This window comes from Oryzias melastigma, linkage group LG8 (genome assembly GCF_002922805.2).
Source record: "Oryzias melastigma strain HK-1 linkage group LG8, ASM292280v2, whole genome shotgun sequence".
NCBI lineage: Eukaryota > Metazoa > Chordata > Actinopteri > Beloniformes > Adrianichthyidae > Oryzias > Oryzias melastigma.
Window position 1 is genome coordinate 16,265,347 of NC_050519.1, and position 21,695 is coordinate 16,287,041.

The window sequence follows — 21,695 nt, forward strand, 5'->3', positions numbered from 1 at the left end:
AAGTGTTTGCCATAAAAACAATAAATAACAATAATAATAACAATACACTAAAATCATGTATGTATTCAGGCTCAGCTGTTTATAGGACAACTGTGCAGTCTGAACCAATTAAAAACATCCAACTCTAGTTTTTGGATGTGCTGGAAACCAAACCAATAACAAATATGTTTGATGTCATGGATAAACTGACAACAATGAGAAGAATACATTTGCTAATCTAGATTTGATGGTAAATATCCCACATCCCAATGGTTTTTCCTGTTTGTAAGCTAAGTGACCACAGTAAAAGTTAGCATGTCAGCTTTAGTATTGTTATAAAACAGTGATGAATAGTCCCACTTCAATCATCTATTGATCTATGATAACAGTGTACCAGTGGTTATGTACTTATAATTATGCAATTTTCAACCCAAATCAAGAAATCTGTGTCATTTTCTAAGACACAGTTTCAACAGAACGGCAGGAGTTTATGTAAAATTCACCTCTAAGTTGTGAGGGGTAAAGAAAGCCCGACCCCACTTCCTGTTATCCATCTGTTTACGTGATCTCCCACTAGCTTACAGCCCCATTAACACCAAGCTAGCATAACCACTGAAACAAAATGGTGATCAATATTCAGTTTTGAGGCAGATGCTGCTCAGGTGAGGACATGCAGGGCCTGCCCAGAGTATTTTCTACGTAACAAACACGATCTTTTTCAAACTGTGTCTGTGTCACAGTGATTTGATGAAACCATACTTAATTTTCTTTGTCCTTTCATTTTTTTTTACTCTGTAACTCCATTCATGTTTTTTGGAATGAACCAAAAAAATCATGAAGAAAAATTTATGAAGTCTATACATTATCTTGTTAACCTGTGTAAACTCGTCCTCTTGCAGTGGTGCCACAACTATTTTTCATTGTGTGATAAAATGTAAAAATGTTTAAGCTGTGAGTTAAGTAAGCCACTTTAATCTCCTCTCTTTACAGAGTTTGAAAACCCCGTATTTACTCTTCCAAACAACAGCATCAGCAGGAAAATGCCAAATTCCCGAGTCTGAATTTACTGGAAGCATCAGCGTCTGTCTGTTCGGAAACATGGTTGCTGTACAAACATGTTTGTGACCTAGATGAGTCTCTGCCCCTCTGTCGGGGGAGCAGTGATCCACAGATGCTCCCCTCAGCTCACGACTCAAGTCAGATGGTATTACTGTCCGTTGACCTTGGATGAGGTACCATTGCGTGAAGGCGATGGAGTTTAGCACTGTCAGCATCTTAGCAGCATCCTGAATGGCGCTTTTTAAGATTTTTGTCAAACTTTGAAACTCAGACTTTATTTTTCTGTTCATGCATTCATCAAAAAAGTCCCTAAATTAATGCAAAAGGCTTTTAACAGGATGTCCATGAGCCTCATTTCTAACTCTGCTGCCACAGCAGCGGAGAGAAACATTTTCTTTGAGTTCCCAAAACAAATCGCATTTTGTTTGCACATTATGATGACACTCTGCAGAAACATGGTGACAACCAAAGTGTTAAAAGATTTCTGTGACCTAAATGTAGTTCAGAAACAACAACTTTTGCATTAATAAAAACTTATAATACAATAAAATGATAATACAAGCTAAAGGATTATTTACAAAAAAATATATAAATTGGCAAACTTGTGTTAAAAAATATAAACAAAATGTAACATTGAAAATTTAACAATTACTGACATTAATAAAGTGCTGAATATGGATATTTGTTTCCTAGCTTGTTGTCATTGTTGATAATTATGTTGAGAAATCAGTGTCTTCACATAGAGGAGCATCATTATTCATCATACATAATATATAACTAAAGGCAAACTAGGAAAATTTGTTATTTCAAACTGGTAGCCCTTTGTATGACTTAGTAGCCATGAAGTAGCTCTCAGTTTCTAAAAGGCTGGTGACATCTGATCTAGAACATTTTTGTAACACATCACACGTTAGCCACGTTAGTGTATTCATAATACCTGTTACTTGTTTGCAACTCATAAAAAACAGATTCCACAAAAATAAAAAAAAAAACATTACTGTGACTATGCTAACTCCCAACTTTCTTTGCAACACGTAAGAAGCAAAAAGATTCCACTTAAACAAACATTACTGTGACTATGCAAACTCCCAACCTTGTTAGTAACACATAAAAAGAAAACAGTCCAGCACCGCTAAATGCTAGATGTGTTAGCTTTAGCACAACACTCCCAACTCCCATTCTCGTTAGCAAGACGTAAAAAAACAAATTAATTCCACTAACGCAAATGTTACTGTGACTACGCTAACTCCCAACATTGATAGGAAAATAACATGTTTGTAACATGCTAGACGTTAGAGACATCAGAAGCGTTAGCCAAGTTAGCGTATTCATAACACCTGGAACTCCCATCCATGTTAGAAAGAAGTAAAAAAAAACAAATTGATTCTACTTAAACAAATGTTTCTGTGACTATTTCCTAACTACCAACATTGATAATAACATGTAACAAAATAAACACTGTCCAGCACCGCTACACATTAGCCACGTTAGCGTATTTACAATACAGTAACAGTAACTCTAGAATGTGTTTGCAACATGCTACACGTTAGCAACATTAGCATATTTACAACACAGTAACAGTAACTCTAGAATGTGTTTGTAACATGCTACACGTTAGCAACATTAGCATATTCACAATACAGTAACTTTAGAACATGTTTGTAACATGCTAGACGTTAGCAACATTAGCATATTTACAATACAGCAACAGTAACTTTAGAACATGTTTGGAACATGCTAGACGTTAGCAACATTAGCATATTTACAATACAATAACAGTAACTTTAGAACATGTTTGTAACATGCTGGACGTTAGCAACATTAGCATATTTACAATACAGTAACAGTAACTTTAGAACATGTTTGTAACATGCTAGACGTTAGCCATGTTAGACGCGTTAGCCAAGCTAGCGTATTCATAACACTTATAACCTTGTTTACAACTTGTAAAAACAGACTAATGTCACTAAAAATAATTTTTCATGACTACACTAACAACCAAACTTATTCCTAACATGGAAACAAAAAACAGCCCGACACTGCTTCATAATAGCTGCACTAGCATCTTCACAATACCTGTTTGCAAATTTGAAAAAACCTCAAAAATGACAAGGACTGGTAAAACTGGGTTACTGACACAAAGCTAACTTACAACCTAATTATTTACATAAAAACATGTATAAAAAAATGTTAAAAAAAACACCATCTGACACGCCACATGTTAACCATGTTACCGTATTCACAATAAAATCCAACCAAACTTCTCTAAATCACTTCGAGATTATATGGTGCTCTAGTTTTTTAAGTGCACTGGTATTTTTTGGTAAAAATCAGAACTTTTAAGCGCACCTATTAGTACGGAATATACACTGGCTTTATCATTGTAAAACTGTCATTTAAGTGACGAGTTTTGAGATGATAAACACCTTGTTTTATGCTTCTGATTTAAGTATAACAGATCATTTAATCCCAAACTTTCTTATTAATCTCCTTCCATGTTTTTCTATCAACCAGATTCTAGTTCCCTTTTACATCTGATCTCCCTTCTATCACTTCCCGCCGATTTTCTATGAATTACTTTTCTTGTCTGTCTGTCTTTTTTTTATTTGCCCCTTCGCCGTCGCTCTTCAGCAACATGTAAGCGATCCATCTGGGATCAGGAAAGGTACATTAGGCATTAGGGAGCTCCCCTCTGACCCTGTTGGTTTGTGTGTTTGTGTGTGTGTGTGTGTTAAACCGTGAACACTGTTAACAGATATCATCTGATGGACTCGTCCCAGGGGTGCCGTCCGTATGCTCAGCTTATGAAGTGCAGCCAATTGTGCCGCGGGCTTCGCTGGCAGTCAATCAAATGGAAATGGGAAAGCTTAGCGATTACGTTGGGGTTTGGGTCGCCGCTCTTACACTGCATTTTGTGAGGAGAGTTGTGTTTTTGTTGAATTTTCATCAGACCGGTTGTGTCTTTTCCTTCTACATTGATGGTGCATTTGTGTGCAGCTCAGCAGAAACAGAACTTAAGTTTTTCTTTTTTTTTTCTGCATTTACGTTGTGTTCCTGCAGCTTTGCTGCTTCCTTCATCCCCATAATTTGTATTTGCCGCATAGAACTCCTGGATTAACGTGAATCCTTTATCAGGACTGACCAGAAAGGACAATAATGTTGGACATTCGGCGCACATCTCCCCGTCTTTCTGCTTCTTCTCCTATTTTGCTCGTCCCTCCTCACCTCATTCCCGCCCTCTCATCTATCTTCCTGCCATTCATCCCACCCATCCTTGCTGACCTCTCCTCTTTTTTTCCCTATCTTTTTTCAAAGTAGGTCTCTGGGTGTCGGTGTCTGTCAGAGGAAGCAGTGATCAATCACTCATATGCAGCTAAGTTAGCGATGACCCTCACATCTCTGCAGGGGGGAAGCTATCAGGACTGAGGGGCACAATTCCACCTTAAGGCCTCTTCATGCAATTTGTGCATTGTCTTTCAGGATATATGCTTGATATACGGAATTTATGAGTGTTTCTTGATGCTTCCTGACAGTTTCATCCAACAGTCTTTACATGAATTCGGTTTTGAGCTGTTCAAAATTTATGGTCGGTTGAGAGTTACGCAATTTACCATATTTTCCGGAGTATAAGTTGTAGTATTTTTCAAAGTTTAGCCAGGGGTGCAACATACTCAGGAGCGACTTATTTGTGTGTGTGTTTTTTTAAGAATAAATAGGCTCATATATTTGTTATTTTCCCAGTAAACACCGGTTGTCCTTTAGTGGTTGTTTCCTCTATCAACCACTAGAGGGTGCTGCATCTGAGTATTTGCTATTGACAGTGGCAGAAGAAGTGTCGTCCAAAACAAACATGGAAGAGAATCTGATTGTTTTCCCCCTAAACTTTGATATTTTTCTTTTCTTTTTACTTTATTTCTTTTTTGTATTTTAGCTACGCTGGGTTTGGCGGATTTGTTCTGAAACGTCAGACTTTTCTCCCAAAAGTGTGACTCATACTCCAGAACAACTCATATATAGTTTTCTTCTTCTTGATTAAACATTTTTTGTTCTTGCGACTTATACTCCGGTGCAACTTATACTCCAGAAAACACGGTATGCATATTTTATGTGGTAAATACGCAATTCTTACGTAAATTTTTACGCAATCGTGCGTTGTTTTGGCGAAATGCATTTGCAAATTTTGGCTTTCCAGGACCGTTCTACGTATATCTAATGGACTTCTGCATGACTTTTATAATGGACATACGGCGCACATATCACATTAAAATTACGCAATTGACACCCATATCACCATAGAATTAATATATAAACAGCGTAATATTCATGCATGGTTCATACACAAGTCGCCTATTGTGACAGGTTTATAAATCTTTGTTTTTGAGTCATAAAATAATTTTTGATGCCTTACAAATTAGTAGTTTGATGCTTTTTGCATCTAAAGGCTAAATTAAAATGAATTCTAATGCATTTTCCTAAAAATACAAACACTAGGAAAGGTTGCGCTGCAGCACTACATGCTGCCTCGCCCTTTTCTTCTTAGTAAGTGTCGATCCAGGTGTTTTGTTTCTGTGTACATGTGGCCTTTGAGGATTTTGATCTCTTTGTTTTTTTTCCCCGTGTTTGTCGGTGTTCTTTCCCTCTGTTTGAGCCGAGGTTTATATTATGCTGTTTGTGTCTTTTGCAATGAGCTCAGCGTGATACACAGCCCCCTGGCGCAGACACACACACTCACAAACAAACACACATAAAGACTTGCAGATTTGCACAAGGCTTCCCTGAAGTGTGGCCTCCCTCTGAGGAGTGTGTGGGCTAAATGTGTACAACACAGTTTGTAAAGTGTAGGGGTTAATCTGGAAGCGTGTCTTAGTGTGTGTGTGTGCGCACACTGGATCCTGCACTGTCTTGCTCCTTTGAAAATGAATGAATTTAGGTTTGCAGATCTCCCTTCCTGAATTTATGAGTTAAAATTAATGCTCAGACAAAGAAAACGAAGACTTTCTATTGTCTACAAGTGGATGCATCAGAATAGAGCGGAGCAAGGAGCTTGTGGCTCCACCCAGTGTATTTTCTACATCACAAATACAAACTTCACCTCCTACTTCACAATGATAAAAAAAACTCATAAATGCAAATTTAGGCATTATTTTCTTTATATTTGTCCTCCATAATGAGAAAAATGTCACAAGAAAATGTTAAAAACACAGTTTTCATTGGAGTGGGTCTTTAGGACAAAAGAAGAAGGACAGGGCGGGCGAATACAAATGCTTTGAAGAAAAACTGGCAGGTGGTGGAAAAAGGAAAAGTAGCCACAGAGGAAAGCATTATGTTCATCTTTTGCGACACCAGACCTTTTACATGTTAAAAGCATCGCATTTCAAAGAGTACTTGAAATCACAGGTAATAGCAGGACCTGAGTAGGAGAGGTAATAAGATGAGATGTATCCCAAACTCCTTTATGCCAACACTGACTGTTAATGGGTTTATATTTAAAAGGAGCCACAAAAATATAATAAATTAAAGCAAAACAAACAAAAACTGAAATAATGGTCCATATATGCTGTAACTTAAAGACCCACTTCAATGAAAATTGTGTTTTTAACATGTTCTTGTGGGATTTTTCTGATAAAATTCTGTGAATGAGGAGTAGCCAAAGACATGACATTTAAAAAAAAGATTGTAGTTCTGGAATAGGAAGTACACTGGGCGGGGCAAAAGCTCCCTGCTCCGCCCTATTCTGATGACTAGATCCATCTTTGTCTGTTTTCCTCGTCTGCGCTGGTATCTGGCTTAAAGCTGTAACTGTAGCTCCCACATTGCTCATTTTTGTAAGGTTGTGAGGGGTTGTAAGCTAGCGGGAAAGTGTGTAAACAGAAAGCTCTCAGTAATAGGGAGGGGAAGAGGAGGCGGGGTTGCTCTACACTCCTGAAAACTGAAACTTCTAGGCACATTTCTGATGAACTCCTGTCACACTGCAGAAACTATGTCCCAGAAGTGACAATTTGGCTAAAAATGGCATAATTATAATCAAAAATCCCATTCTTATTCCCAAGTCGTTACATATTGACATTTGGTTTAGAAACCCTCTGCGTCACTTTTTGGCATTTTCGACGTTCCCAACTCATCGTTTTTTGATGTGCTGGCTGTTCCCATTAAATCACGGGTCCCCAACCTTTGGGTCATGAACCGAAACTAGTCCAGTACTGGGAGCACGCCAGTAGCCTAACCCAGCACGTGTACCCTAAATCAGTAGGCTACAGGTTCGGGTCTGGTATTGCGCACGGTGCCAGGTTAGGGTACCAGTACTGGATGTGTCCCAAGGACCATCCCACGTCCGGTACTGCGTCCCAAGGGCTGCAGACCTCTGATTTTATGAACAGCCAGGACGTCAAAGAATGTCATGTTGGGGACACCCAAAATGTCCAAAAGTCATCATTATGTGACGACTTTTGGATGAGAATGTGTTGAATTAAATGACCACTGGGAACAGTTTTTTATCTTCAGACTGGCACTTTAAAAGTACACTTGTGTTATTTCAGTGTTTTTGTATTTACCGATTGACTTTTTGAGTGTGTTAAATATAAAATCACCTTAATTATGGCAACTTTTAAATATTTTTTATTCATTGAATCTAGATTTGGGCCTGAAGACGTTGTTGTGTAACCCTTGTGCTATCCTGTTGACATTGGGAGTGGGGTCATCTGGACCCCACAAGACCTAAAATCCTGTCAACCTTTGTCCGCATTTGTTATAGGATGGATCACACGTCAATGTAAGATTTGGGTCATCTGGACCCCATAAGATAGCACAAAGGTTAAAGCTAACCTTATCAATATGGAAAAAGAGAGACCAAAAAAGATAAATACTGAGCAGATATTCCGGGGAATTCCAAAAAAAATATTACCAAAAAAAGGGAGGAACAATTAGAGGTAGATAGATACACACATAAACACAGTTTCTGTCTGTAACAACTCTGAATAGGTCTCTTCCTCCCTCTGTGTCTCTTATCCTTTTAAATTTGACTGCTTCTGTGCCAAAAATATTCTCGCGTGACGTCAAAGGCAGCCCTTTCTTTTAATAATCTCTTTGTCTCGCTGTGCTGCAGCTTCTGCAGCAGCTAAAGGCTACCTCTCCCAATAATCATTACTCAACACAAACAAAGGGTGTACAGTACGCTTCTCTCTGCAAAAAAGAGACACCATTTAAAATCACTTATTTTTCTCCTCCAGAGCACTGATTAGAGGTTGCTTTATTGCTTTTAAACACAGTAATCTCGTGAAGCTTAAATCAACTTCCGCAGATTCATAAGCAGAAGACATTTGCTTAAGTAAAAGACATTACTGCAGCAACTCTTTCAGTGTAATGATATTTGTTCTGAGAGATTATGCGACTGAGAGGACCTGATTTTCCACATCTGTGTTATTTAGTTCCTCAAATAAGCTTTAGTTCTGCAAATACTGCTTATATTTGGAACATATACATATATTTCTTTTAGACGACTTAAGCATTTTTGTCTGATTTAGTTCAAAGGAAACCAGCAAGTTAAGTTATTGTTGCAAATAAAAGTCTGTGGTTACATAATTTAATTATTTACATAAATAGATTGAGATTTAATTGGAAAACTGTGTTTGGCTCTTTACTCTAAATTTATTGAATCACTTTTATCCAATTTGTGTTCGAGCAAAACCTCTACACTAATCTTAAAAAGTTGTAGACCTTAATTTAACTTTAAACCTACTCTGATTGGTAGTCTGAAAGTGAAACAAGTTAAACAAATTTAGAAAAAGACAAAAATGAACAAGTATGGGATTTAAAATTTGCAATATTTAACAATTACAAAGCATTTCATTACATTTAAGGAGTAGGTTAACTTTGAACTTTCCAAACTGAATTTAGTTGCTGTTGCTAAATGTTACCGAAGGCAACAACAACATAAGAGAGCACCATGGACAGAGATTTACAACCACTTTTTTTGGTTTGGACTAGTTTGTGTGTGCAGCAAAAGTGATGTTTAAGTTACTTAGTATAGATTTAAGTAAGTTATCATTTGCTTGAGCTCCTGTTTATGTTTTCTTGTGTTTTTTTTTTTTTTTTTTTTTACTTAATCTCAGTTTGGGACGATGTGATTTTGTTTTGAAAGTGTGAAAATCTGTGAAATGTGATAGATGTAGAATGACTATCATTATCTGTGGAAAAACCTGTGTACTTATATTAGACTATACACTTAATTTTACATGTTCTTTTATTGCAATCAATTATTTTCTTTTAATTCAACCTTGTTTGTAAACCATCAGGCATAGCTTATGCTTTCATGGAAAGTAAATTATTAGAGGAGCTACCTTTAACCTAACCCTAGAGCACTATTCTTATTTTCACCTGAACAGAAGTATTTACATGATTTTCAATATGTTGCATTTTTCTGAGTGTCATGGGTCCCAATGTAAAGTTTTACATGTCAAAGGAATGGGCGGATCAAAGGCCAAGACTCCAGTATCAGTATTTTATTTTTTTAGGAATGTTTTTGTTCTCAAATTCCTAATTTTTTTTGTAATTTTCAAGCATGTTTTTAGGTTTTTCTATATATTTTTTTCCATTTTGTTACATATACCATGGTTTAAAACTCAAGAAAATGACTCTAATTTATCGTGTGTTTTCATATTTTGATCTATTTTTTAAGACAAATACTTGTTATTGGGCATATTATATTGGGCAAAAATTACCTAGCAAAAGTAATGCTGTAACTTTTTGTAGCAAAGTGTTCTAGGGTTAAGTCACTTTAGTCAAGGCACATTCAAAGTCCGGTCAGTGGGCCAAATGTGGCCAGAATTCAAATTTCCACCGGCCCACGGGTCCCAGTCATAAAATCAATAAAACGCAGCCTCAGAAATCAGCAACTATATACTATATATACGTATATATATATATATATATATATATATATATATATATGTACCTGCGACAGACTGGCGACCTGTCCAGGGTGTACCCCGCCTTCGCCCTTCAGTAGCCGGGATAGGCTCCGGCACCCCCGCGACCCCGAAAGGGAAGAAGCGGTCAAGAAGATGGATGGATGGATATATACGTACATATATATACAGTTCTTGGTTATATTTAAAAAAACATGGCATATCTAAAGCCCAGCTTGGTAGTTTCCTCCTTTTTTCCATGTTCACTAACATTTATTTCACAGACATTTTGAAAAAGTCAACCCAAAAAATCTTTTTGGCAGTCAACATGTCATATAATAATGTTTTATGCAGGACTGATGACCTTATATGAAGGAATCCTCTCGTAAAAGACCTTCGTTTTTTTATTATGACACCTAAACGATGGTAATAGTTACGGTTCTCGTCCCTGCCTCTTGTTTCCTTTCTATTTGTTCCCACAGTTATTGCTTAGTCTTTTGTTTTTTTGCTGCTATTTTTGGTGCCTTGCTGTTTTATATTTAGAAACTGGCCACAGAGGAATCTTTGTCATTTTTCTTCCTCCTCCTCCTCCTCCCATGGACTCAGTGGAGCTGCTGCAGACAGCAGATCCATGGAAGTGACAGGATATTATAGGCAGCTTTCGCCATAAACTTGCTGCTTTCCTACCAAAAGTCAACTAACGCCTCCTGACAGACTCATCTGTCTCATTTGTGAGCGTTTATTTGTGTGTGTGTGTTTTGTGTGTTATCAGATCACACAGTTCATGATGCTTTCAGAGGCAGAGGATATGAGGACTGCTATTTTTAAACTCCCCCTCGATCTCCGCGCAGACGTGCTGTCCTGCCTCTTGGGGCAGGTGTGTTTGTGTGCGCGCGTCACGATGGGTTTGTCCGTGTGTGCGCGGATTACGCAACAGCGTGGGACATAGAGAACGATAGAGATTGGGGGGAGAATGACTGTTTGTGGCTTTTAATATGTAAACATCACCGGCTCAAAGTGTGAATGAAAACATGTCACACGTACAAAGGGTGAAATGAGAAATTGTTTTCCTCTGACATCCCAACTTGTGTTGTCTTCCTACCCATCATTCCCAAGAAAATTGAAACCAACATTGTTATACAAAAAGCTTATAATTAACCAAAGATACTTTCTATATCTCGTAAAAAATTGTATTGCAATAAAATGTTGCATTTTAATTTAAAACATAACTAAATTGACCTTTCATGTTAAAATAGAATTTTTGAATAAAAATGGAAATATATTGATTGGAAAGACATCCTTTAGTACTAGAAACAAAAATTATTTAATGTAATTGAACCTTAATCCAGTTTCATCTGGATGTTGTTCTGGTGATGTAAACAGGCTTTTTTTTCTTGTCCTCAGGATTTTGTGTTTTGCTGATCAAATTAGCTTGGATCTCTGTTGCATTCCTTGAAACTTTGTGAGTCCAGAAGATTAGTGTCCCAGTGGGTGTGACTGCTGCTGCTGTCATAGAGTGCTTAGGCTGCAAGAACGCTGATTCTGCAGGACTGTTCAGGCCTGTGGTCAAAGCAACACTGGCAAGAAGACCAGAAATCAAACTTTCCCAGAAGAAAACTGTATAGCGCAAAGACAATCGATGGTCATTCGTCAAACCAATCGTTTCGATACAATGGCTCGACACTAGAAGAGAAAAGCCAAGGCTTGATTTTGAATTTTTTATCTCCTGGGATTTGTTAAACTTATTCTTCTTTCAAATAAAACAAGATGTGAACACTTTCCTCATTTAAGACTAAAAAGGAAAAGAAAATCTCCTTAAAGGAAAAGTTGCTATAAGTTAAAATAATTTACATAGACAGCATAAATGTAGTAAAGTTATATAAATAAGTACTATAATGTACATACATATTAGAGCTGTCAGGCGATTAAAATCTTTAATCGCGATTAATCGCATTGTCCAGAGTTAACTCGCGATTAATCGCAAATTAACATGTGGCCTTTTTTTAAGGAAAAAAAAAATGTGTGGTTCGTGGAATTTAGCAGTTCTACATTAATTATGAAAACAAGAATGACAATATTAATAGTTTTCATCAGAAATACTTTATTTTGTAACATTATATTGAGATAAACTTTCTTAACAATAAAAGGCTGTCACATAAAATGCCTAACAAAAGCCCAAGTCCAAGTGAAGGGCATTTTAAATTCAAAACTTCAATCAACGTTCAGTAAAATAAAATAAAAAACATCAAAAATAAAATTTCCATAACATTTTCATGTTCATTTATTGTCAGGACCAAATCTTTTCCTCTGCTGAACTACAGTAATAAATGAAATAGAGATTTATCATTTCCAATGAACTTTTGTTTTTTAAAACATTAAAGACTGAGAAAAGCGGGATACACTGTGGATAGCTTGATAGTCTGTTACTGTCGCCGCGTTCTCTGGCTGCAGCTCAGCGGAGCTCACGCCATGAATATGCCGGCAGACAGACCGCTATGCTGGGGCTGGATCACACTTTAACCTCCAGAACATTTAAAACGTCCCCCGGTGAGCTTGCTGTTCGGAACGTCGGGGGTCCGCAGCGCCGGACACGAGCCCGTACCACCAGACGTGGTACTGGACGCGAACCGGAGCCGGGTTGGGGTGCAGGAGCTCTCCAGGTCCTAGCGCCGGCCGGATTTAGCTCGCAGCTCGGTGGTTGGAGACCCGCCTGTGATCGGGTGAGAGCAGCCGGTGAGTTAAAGGGCGGGACGCCCGCGCGCGGTATGGAAAGGCACGTATGAGAAAGCCCGCGATTAATGCGTCAAAAAAATTGTCGGTGTCAAGCACATGTCAGATTAATGCGTTTTTAACGCGACAAATCTGACAGCCCTAATACATATATATTTTATAGTTATATATATAAGTATATTGGGTCAATAAATGTATATTAAAAGAAAATAAATATATATTTCTTATTTATAAGTATATTATATTTACTATATATATATATATATACTTATATATAAACCAAATTTATATATACACATGTATTTTATAAAAAAGAAAAATATATTTTTCTTACAATTAGTATGCTATATATGTAATGAAGTTGTAAATTTTAACACTGTATTTTTTATACACACACACACACACACATATATATATATATAGTGCTTGTATATATTTTTAATATACAGATAAATGTACATTATATGCAAATTTATTTTTTTAAATAATATAGGTCTATGTGATATAGTGCCTATATATTTAATGAGTATATTTAAAAAAATAAACGTAACAATTTTTTTATTGTTTATAAAAATATATTTTAATTGAAAAAAAAAACACACTTGACGACATGTTTCTCAATATGTGACAGTTTGCTATCAAAAAGAAACCAGGAAGCACTTCTAATTGCAGAGTTCCATAAACAGCCACAAGGAAATGTTTGACCTCATTCTTCATATTTTCGCGAGTGGCCTTGTGCACAGTTCTTGGTTGTGTTGCAGCAAAGTGTGGGAGTATCTGCTGCTGCTGTGACGAAGACAGGGAATGACAAGTCTTATAGCATGACCTCCCTCATGTCCCACCATGCTCGAACATCGCTTCAGTGTCGACCACATCAGAGCGCTCACGCACGCACAAAGCTGCGCGGCGAGAGGGAGCCTAAGGAGAACACTTAGTCCGTTTGAAAATTGAACAAATCTCACATAGATACTTGTAAATGAATTTGCAAACACTTTAAAATATAGGAAAAGCTGAATTTGCTGCACAATTGTCCCTCCCTAATCCTGCCAGACAATTAGCAATAAGGCTTTTACTGTATTTTCAAAAAAATGTAAATACTTTGCTGGAAAAACAAAAGCTAACAAATTTTTTTTACATTGCGTATAACGTGTAGTCATCTGCATATGGTAACTATTAGGAGTTAAAGACAGAGCAGGAGGCAAAGCGTCCTCCTTAAAGTTGCATAGTCTCCCTAATGATGATTTATTACTTTTGAAATAATGAGAGCAAGCTTAGGGTAAAAAAAATCTCTTCTCCTTTACCTACAGAGCTTTTAATCTCACAGCTGGAGTTAACTTTTTTCCCCTTCAGCTTCTTATAAAAAAAGCAAAGAAAAAAACTTATTGTTCATGTAAATATTTTTGAATGAATGAACTGCTTTAAGCCTGATAACAAAAAGTCTTCATCTGACATTGTTTACATAAAAAACTGGTAAAAAAAAATCAACTGATATTGAAGCTGAATTATCTATCACACTTGGAACTCATGACTTTTAGACAATAAAACAATAAAAACTGCCACCACAGCAAAACGTGTTCTTTTACTAGAGACCATCAACCTTCTTAACCAAACAGTATGTATTTAATCATTGATGGTTCAGCAGGTATAAGACCATCTCTTTTGATGAGAAATAAATGTCCCAGAAAGAATACTCGAATAAAGATACATTGATATATTTAACCAATGCTGTGAAGAGGACAGTAGGTAAAGGGACCAAACTATTTCATTGATTCGAAAGTTCTGCATGTTAAAAGTTCAAGTTAAATACAAATCACCCATAAACCATAAAGAAACCCCACGCAGGCCCAGTAGGAACAGGACATTCCTGCCAAGAAAGGCCACAGTTCGTAAGTTACCAATCAGGCGTCCACAATGTAATTTATGAATTCTGTATCTCTGTGTAAATCACACAGCTTCGTTACCACCGTGTGGCATGGCAGGCTTGGTCCTGAGATTTAGAGTGCGACGGCGTGCTCTGGACATTTTTACTGGGGTGGCTGGGATTGGCCGTAGATCTAAGTGTGGTGGCCACAGTGAGGCCGATCTTTCTGAATGGCATGTGATCAACATGTTTTAAAAATCAATAAATTACAACAAAAAGACAAGTAAAACATATGCTTTGTTGTCATTTTCAATTCAGATCTTGGCAAGAGTGAACAAGTATGGTCATTAAAGATTGTTGGTTTAGTACTTGTCAGTAAATAGAGGGAAATTGTAGAAAAGTAATTACATGAAAAGGATATGTATAATCTATCCATCCATCCATCTTCCTGACCGCTTCTTCCCTTTCGGGGTCGCGGGGGTGCCGGAGCCTAACCCGGCTACTGATGGGCGAAGGCGGGGTTCACCCTGGACAGGTCGCCAGTCTGTCACAGGGCCTCAATCACACACATTCACTCTCACAATCACACCTAGGGGCAATTTAGAGTCACCAATGAACCTATGAAGCATGTTTTTGGACGGTGGGAGGAAGCCGGAGTCCCCGGTGAAAACCCACGCATGCACGGGGAGAACATGCAAACTCCACACAGAAAGGTCCCAGCCGGGAGTCGAACCGGGGCCTTCTCGCTGTGAGGCGAGAGCGCTAACCACTGCGCCACCGTGCAGCCCATGAATAAAATCGTTTTACTAAATAAAATAAATGTTTGATAAATACAAGAATAATATATTGTGTTAGATAATTGTATGTCAAACCAGGTGTTCATTTATTGCGCACTTTAACTGCTCAATCGCAAAACAGCGGAACTTTTAGCCAATCAGATGTGGTAGGGACATACTTAAAAAACATGGTAAATTGATCGTGAAGGAGAAACTAATAATAGTAGTTTGTGCCCGGCTGGAATTATATGACACCTATTCTTTCATAAATCGCAATAAACGTAGAGCTGGTCTTCTGACTTTATCCGTTTGCCACTGTCGTTGTCGTTCCATCTTGGCGAGCTAAAAACGAACATTGAAAGCATTGGAAGTGACATGAAAGTTTTTTGGAATTGCCAACATAAACCCCCCCCGCAAGGCTGACTCACTTGTGGGTTTTTTTACCTATAGCCGCAGGCAAAGAAAGTGCTCACAGCGCCGCCCAGAGGCCGAAAGTATATTACAGCTGGAACACCATAGAGAATCAATAGGAAACGGTTAAGGGGGTTTAACTAAACACTCCGCGACTTCCACATCCACGACTTGGAAGGCTAAAAGATAACCTTTGGCGGGCCAAATTTGTCCCCCAGCCCCCACTTTGGGCACCTATCTAATGAAGAAAAACCTGGTGCGAGATTTGCAGAATATGCACCATGATGATTTATCGCACTGAGCCTTTACCAATTGTAGGTAGTAGACAAGCGCTAGTCAACAGTAAAAAAACAAAAAAAGAGAATCCTCTCCTTCCTTTCCTGACTGTTTTTTCATTTTTTTTTATTTTTTAACACTATTATATAGGTTTTCCAATTATCCGAATTGGGCTTTTCTGCTGCACTAAAAGGGTCGACTGAAGCCCATTCCAGCATTAAATGGCTTTTATCACACAAATACATTTTTTTTTACACTTTAGTAACACTAGAAAGATACTGCAGAGAAGTCTCACACACCATCTTCATATTTACAGCGTTTCTACTGCATATGTGCATTAGTTCTAATTTGTCCAGGCCGACAAAAAGATTTATTGGCGTCAATATTTTCACTTTTTTGTTCTAATCTAATCTATAGTCCATCCTGGTACACTTTGTCCCATTCCAGCTTAATGACAGGACGCTAAATCATTTTAAATGTAAGATGAATGAAGTGCTTGTCTGCACCATCTGAGCTCACATCAGAGTAAGGTGTTAAATGGTTCTCAGATTTTATGGAGTGGAATCCAGAACAAGAGTTCTTCAGCCCGTCTGTAGCCCTCCGATCCAATTTATTCTTAATTGAATTGTTCTGGGGCTCTTGTGCATGCATTTTACTGCAACCGAAGTTTATTAGATGAGCTGAAGGAGAATGAGTGTGCTTCAAAAAACAGCATCAAAATGGAGTTAAAAGGATTTCGACTGTGACCCAATAATAATAATGTCTTGCTTAATTTTGACTTCTCCTCTCTTTGTCTCTTTACTTTTGTCCTCAGGATGTAAAGTCCACTTTCTTCCAATTTGGTGCTTCCATCCAGCAGGAGGCTTTGCTGATGCTGAACATCATGGAGGAGTATGACTGGCACATCTTCTCAATTGTCACGTCCAAGTTTCCCGGCTACCAGGAGTTCATAAACATCCTAAAAACGACAGTGGACAACAGGTGGGAGGATTTATCTGTCATTTTCTTACTTTTGATGCTTCCAAACATTATTAAACCTTATATAAGTCACCAACTTTAACTAAGGAGATTTTTTTAAAGCCCTACGCTGATGAAAATTGTATTTTTAACATGTTCTTGTGGCATTTTTCTGATGATGGAGAACATATAAAGAAAATTAAGCTTAAAATAGTATTTCTGAGTATTTCTTTATTGAAATCCATGTGAATCAGGAACTGATGAAAAAATACTCTTTGAAAAAGAGCTTATTTGTGATTTAAGAAACTAGTATTATGCCGTTTTTAGCTAAAAAAAAAATAATTAAAAAAAACTATTGTCTTCAAGTACATAGTTTCTGCAAAGCCGCAAAAGTACATTAGAAGTTCAACTCTGTGTGATGACTTGTGTGATGTCAGGTACTAACCCCGCCCCCGTCATCCATCTCTCGCTAGCTCACAGCCCCCCACAACCCCAACCTAACATTATCGGTGCAACAAAAATGGCTAGCCAGCTTGGATAAGGAAAACAAAGACATACATGAGATTGTATTAAATTAAAGACATAATATGGCATTTATTTGTAGTTTTTAGACAAAAGAGTTCTTTTGTTTTGACAAATGAGGCGGTTAACAAAAGTCAATCTGACAGCTGTAATACAGAGAAGCAGTACACCCGCTGTGGGGGGCGGAGCTTAACAGAACTCTGCTATCAGAAATCCAGCAATGAGGAAAACGGTTATTATTTTATTTAGGGATTGTCTAAAAATTTAGGAAATAGCGGAAACTCTGCGGTTCACCACAAAAGTCCTGCCCACCGCTGTTACAAGAAGCGAGCAGTTTAGAATGGAAAGAGTGTAGGTTCCAGTCGAGTCGACCTGAAATCCAGCAGATCAGACTTCTCCCCCAAAAAATATTTTATTATTTTTCACAAATGCAAAAAGGAAAATTTATGAGGAAAAAAATGAATTGCAGGAAAATTTTCAAATTGACAGCAGTGAGAAATTCTTATTATTTGTGGGCCAAATGAATCTGGGAATTTTCTGTTTTTGCATGATTTTAGGTCTAATGTGTGAATATAACATAGAAAAATGGCAAAAAAAAAGGTGTCATATAGAAGAGGTTATTAAAAGAGTTCATTAAAAGTGTACCAAATAAGCAACCAGGTGGCCTTTCAAATTGAAAATAGAGGTAAATAAAAAACGAAACAGGGTTTTAGGTTCCAAAGGGTTAAAAATAAATGTTCTAAATACAAAATTTTGTGTGTGATTTCATATTGTGATTATTTGCAGACAAATCATAACAAATAAGTGGCGGGCCAAATACTGTAAAAAAAAAAAAATATTGCGATTAATCGCAATTCTCTTTTTTTTTACCAGTTTGCGCTTTATTTGTTAATTTTTTTTAATCAATTTCCGGCCCTAAGGTTTTTGTTTGTTTTGTGTTTTTGTTAGTTTCTCTTGTCTGTTTTGATATCAGTCTAAGGAATTTAGATGTAAGTATAAGGTTCATTACAATCAGCACGTTTAGTGTAAACTGTGCCACTGTGACCTTTTGGTAAATTAGAACCTAAAGCAGCTCCCACCAGTCACATTGACTGATTCACCAATTGATTCTCAATGCCGTTAAACAGCTGGCAAAATATCACAACGTTAACATTTCCCGATGCTGGAACTCCCTTTCCCTCTATTATAAACATTGCTGCGGGTCTTTTCTGTGTTCATTAAATTTTTGCTCAAGACCACTGGTTAGTCTCCAGGTGCCTGAGGAAATAATTAAAGTGCTTTGTAGAGTGTAGTGAATTTGAACCGAGGCACATTAATGTTTTAGTTCATTATGGTTAAATGATACAACATACTTTCTCCAGACGATTGGAATTGCTGTAATTTATTGGCTTTCTCTGCACCTTGTGTCTGTGCCAGTGCTCCAATTTGACCAAAAGTACAGGCCTGGACTTGAGTTTTCAATCCAGCTACTTTGTCCGATGAATTCCAACAATATGCAGCTCCCCTCAAAGATTGAAGTCTAGAAGTGGATCTGAGCCAAGTCGGTTGTACTGATTACACAGGTCATGTACCGGTGTGGTAATCAGCGAGTATTCATTTAAATCTCAGTGCTCGATGGGAGCTGAAGCTGATAGTATTTCATCCCAAGATGGTCTTTTCATTTAACACAATTACATCTGCCCATTAATGGTGTCATTGTTATGGTGTCTCCTTCCCCGATTGTGTGAGGCTACCACAACGTCGGCGTATCATCATGACTATTAGCTTCGTCCTTTTGGGACACATGGGCCGTCATCACCTTGGACAACACAAGATGACGGCGCGTCCCAAACCCCTCTCACATTACACTCCTCGCCTTTCGCTGGATTCTGACATGAAGGTTACATCTCCCCTCGTTTTTTCCCTGATGTCTGTCATACTTTGTAATCCTCATGCTGGTCCTGTACTCTCACTAACTCCTGACGCCAGTATGTGGCAGTTTATGACATATGATGGTGTTTAATTGCCAAGAAAAGTGCTACTACCTCTAGTCATGCTGCTCTTTAGCCCCCTGTCCTGGGATCCTGATATAGTATCACTCAGAGCATTGTGGGGAAAAAGGGCAGGCAGTCTCAATGGATGACAAGAGTATATTGTCTTTTTTTTTTAATGAGCACTTATTACTTTCCGAGTCTATCTTCTTGAGCTAAACGGCACCAGAACTGCCATAAAAATGCCATCTAAATATAAAGACTTGTTTTTTGTTACTTTAGTTTTAACTTGCCATTCTTCCACCATTATCGTCATAAAAAACAGATGTCTTCAGCTGTGCAGTTAGGTGATAAAGGGTGTATTGGTGTTTTTTTCCCTCCTTGGTGGCAGATGTTGCATCACAAACTTGATGAACTCAACGTTTTATTATGAGTTGCTGAAGTTGCACATTGTCAACAGATATACTGTAGATTGTTTATTTTTGTATGTTTATTTTGATATGTCATGTATTAGATAGGCCACCTTGAACATTGTAGTTTTTTTCTTAAGTCTTTCCTGATAATGAAACAATGACACCCCTTTTGGTGTAATTTCTTGGTAACCCTCAAGTGTGGTTTGGCTGGTGAGATTGGTCCATTCTATTCTCAGACAGTAAACTGCACTACGGTCCTATTAACCCTTGTGCTATCCTAAATATACTTTGAGAATCGGGTCATCTGGACCCCATAAGACAGCACGCTGAACTGTTTTTTGTCCAATGATTTTTGATTTTCGCTGTTGTCCGTGGCAGACATGGAATCCTGTTCATCCTCATTTGTCATAGGATGGTAGCCCATCAATGTAAGGCTGGGGTCATCTGGACCCCATAAGATAGCACAAGGGTTAAAGACTTGAAATGGCTTAATTCAGTGCTGAATAAAATGAGCAAAGGGTGTCTGTTTTTGTTTGATTTGAAGCCAATTTTTCAGCTCTACAGTTGTTGGTCTTTTGTTGAGTCACTGAAAACCAACCTTTCAAGAAATTGGATAATGCGCAAAACTAGCACACCTGCCACCAGCTTTTTTAGAATTGGCATTTTATCCATCACCTGTCAGTCAAAAAGTCATGTACCTCATTTGAGCGATGTTCTTAAATATAGATGTCTTTTGTGGTACACTTTAAACCATTTTCAAAAATAAATATTTTTTCACGATATTTGGGCCCATTTGGAGTTAAGACACAGCAATTTGCTTGTGTAACCTGCTAAACTGATCTAGTTCTGCTCACTTTTATTTTCAAACCAGGCTAAAGAATGCAGTACAGGTGTTGCCTGTGGGGTTTGATAGACTCCAGTATGGTATGGATTTGGTGTGATTACAAAACATGCCAAGAAATGACATGTTTTCTCACATCTGTCTTTTGCATCTCAGTAAAGGTCTTAGCAACAATAAAAAGAAGGAAAAGGTGAACTCAATCCTTTTTTACTAGAGCTTTATCTCCAGTGTTGACATTCTTTCGATTATCGTAACTCTTCAACCGTTGACACAATTAACCACATTCCAGCAGATTCTGAAGCAGAGAAAAGAACCCTTGCACTAGTTCACAATACTTCACAAAGAGTTGCATAAAATGCAAAGCCAATATGAAAAGCCACTTTCTATTTGTTAGAAACAGATGATTCATGTTAATTATACAAACCAAGGGTGTCCAACCAAATCCCGGACTTGAGGGCCGATGTCCTAAATGTTTTCCAACCAACCTTCTATTCAAGCTCCTCATTGGCCAAACACACCTGATAAAGTAATCAGCAGCATATATGGCAGGGTTTCTGGCAGGAGGCCTGGATTTGGACAACCATGGTGTATGTAAAGGGTCAAAGATTTACAGTATGTCAAAGAGTATTTGTTAGATGTTGTGTGACATATCTGGTGTCAAAGGGCTAATAGTCTCCTACAAGACAGATCATGCGTACAAACAGGAAACATGTATTAGGCATTATGAGGTATAGACAGTATATGTTTCATCCTAGTATCATTCTTTCTATATACTGGTGGATGGTAAACTAAGAAAAGCAGTACACACTTCCTCCTACTATACCGCAGTGTGTAAACTAGGTCTTAGCATTCGTACCGCAGTCTAAAAGGTTAGGACGGCTAGGACAGACCAGAAGTGAATCGGTAGGTCGCAGAATTGTGCTCCTGTCCTATTTAACCCTTTAACACCAGAACTTTAGTTCCAAAGTTGACATTTGTTGAATTACTGTAACTCCCC

At 37.8% G+C, this 21,695-nt stretch overlaps 1 protein-coding gene across 1 annotated transcript in view; it reads left to right on the forward strand.

The window, feature by feature from the left end:
• Window positions 1–21,695, forward strand: part of grin2aa (glutamate receptor, ionotropic, N-methyl D-aspartate 2A, a) — a 195,718-nt gene that overhangs the window by 102,253 nt on the left and 71,770 nt on the right. Inside the window, exon 3 of the mRNA XM_024271483.2 lies at window positions 16,810–16,976. Coding sequence (XP_024127251.1) covers window positions 16,810–16,976 — 167 coding nt within the window. The remainder of the gene's footprint in view (window positions 1–16,809; window positions 16,977–21,695) is intronic.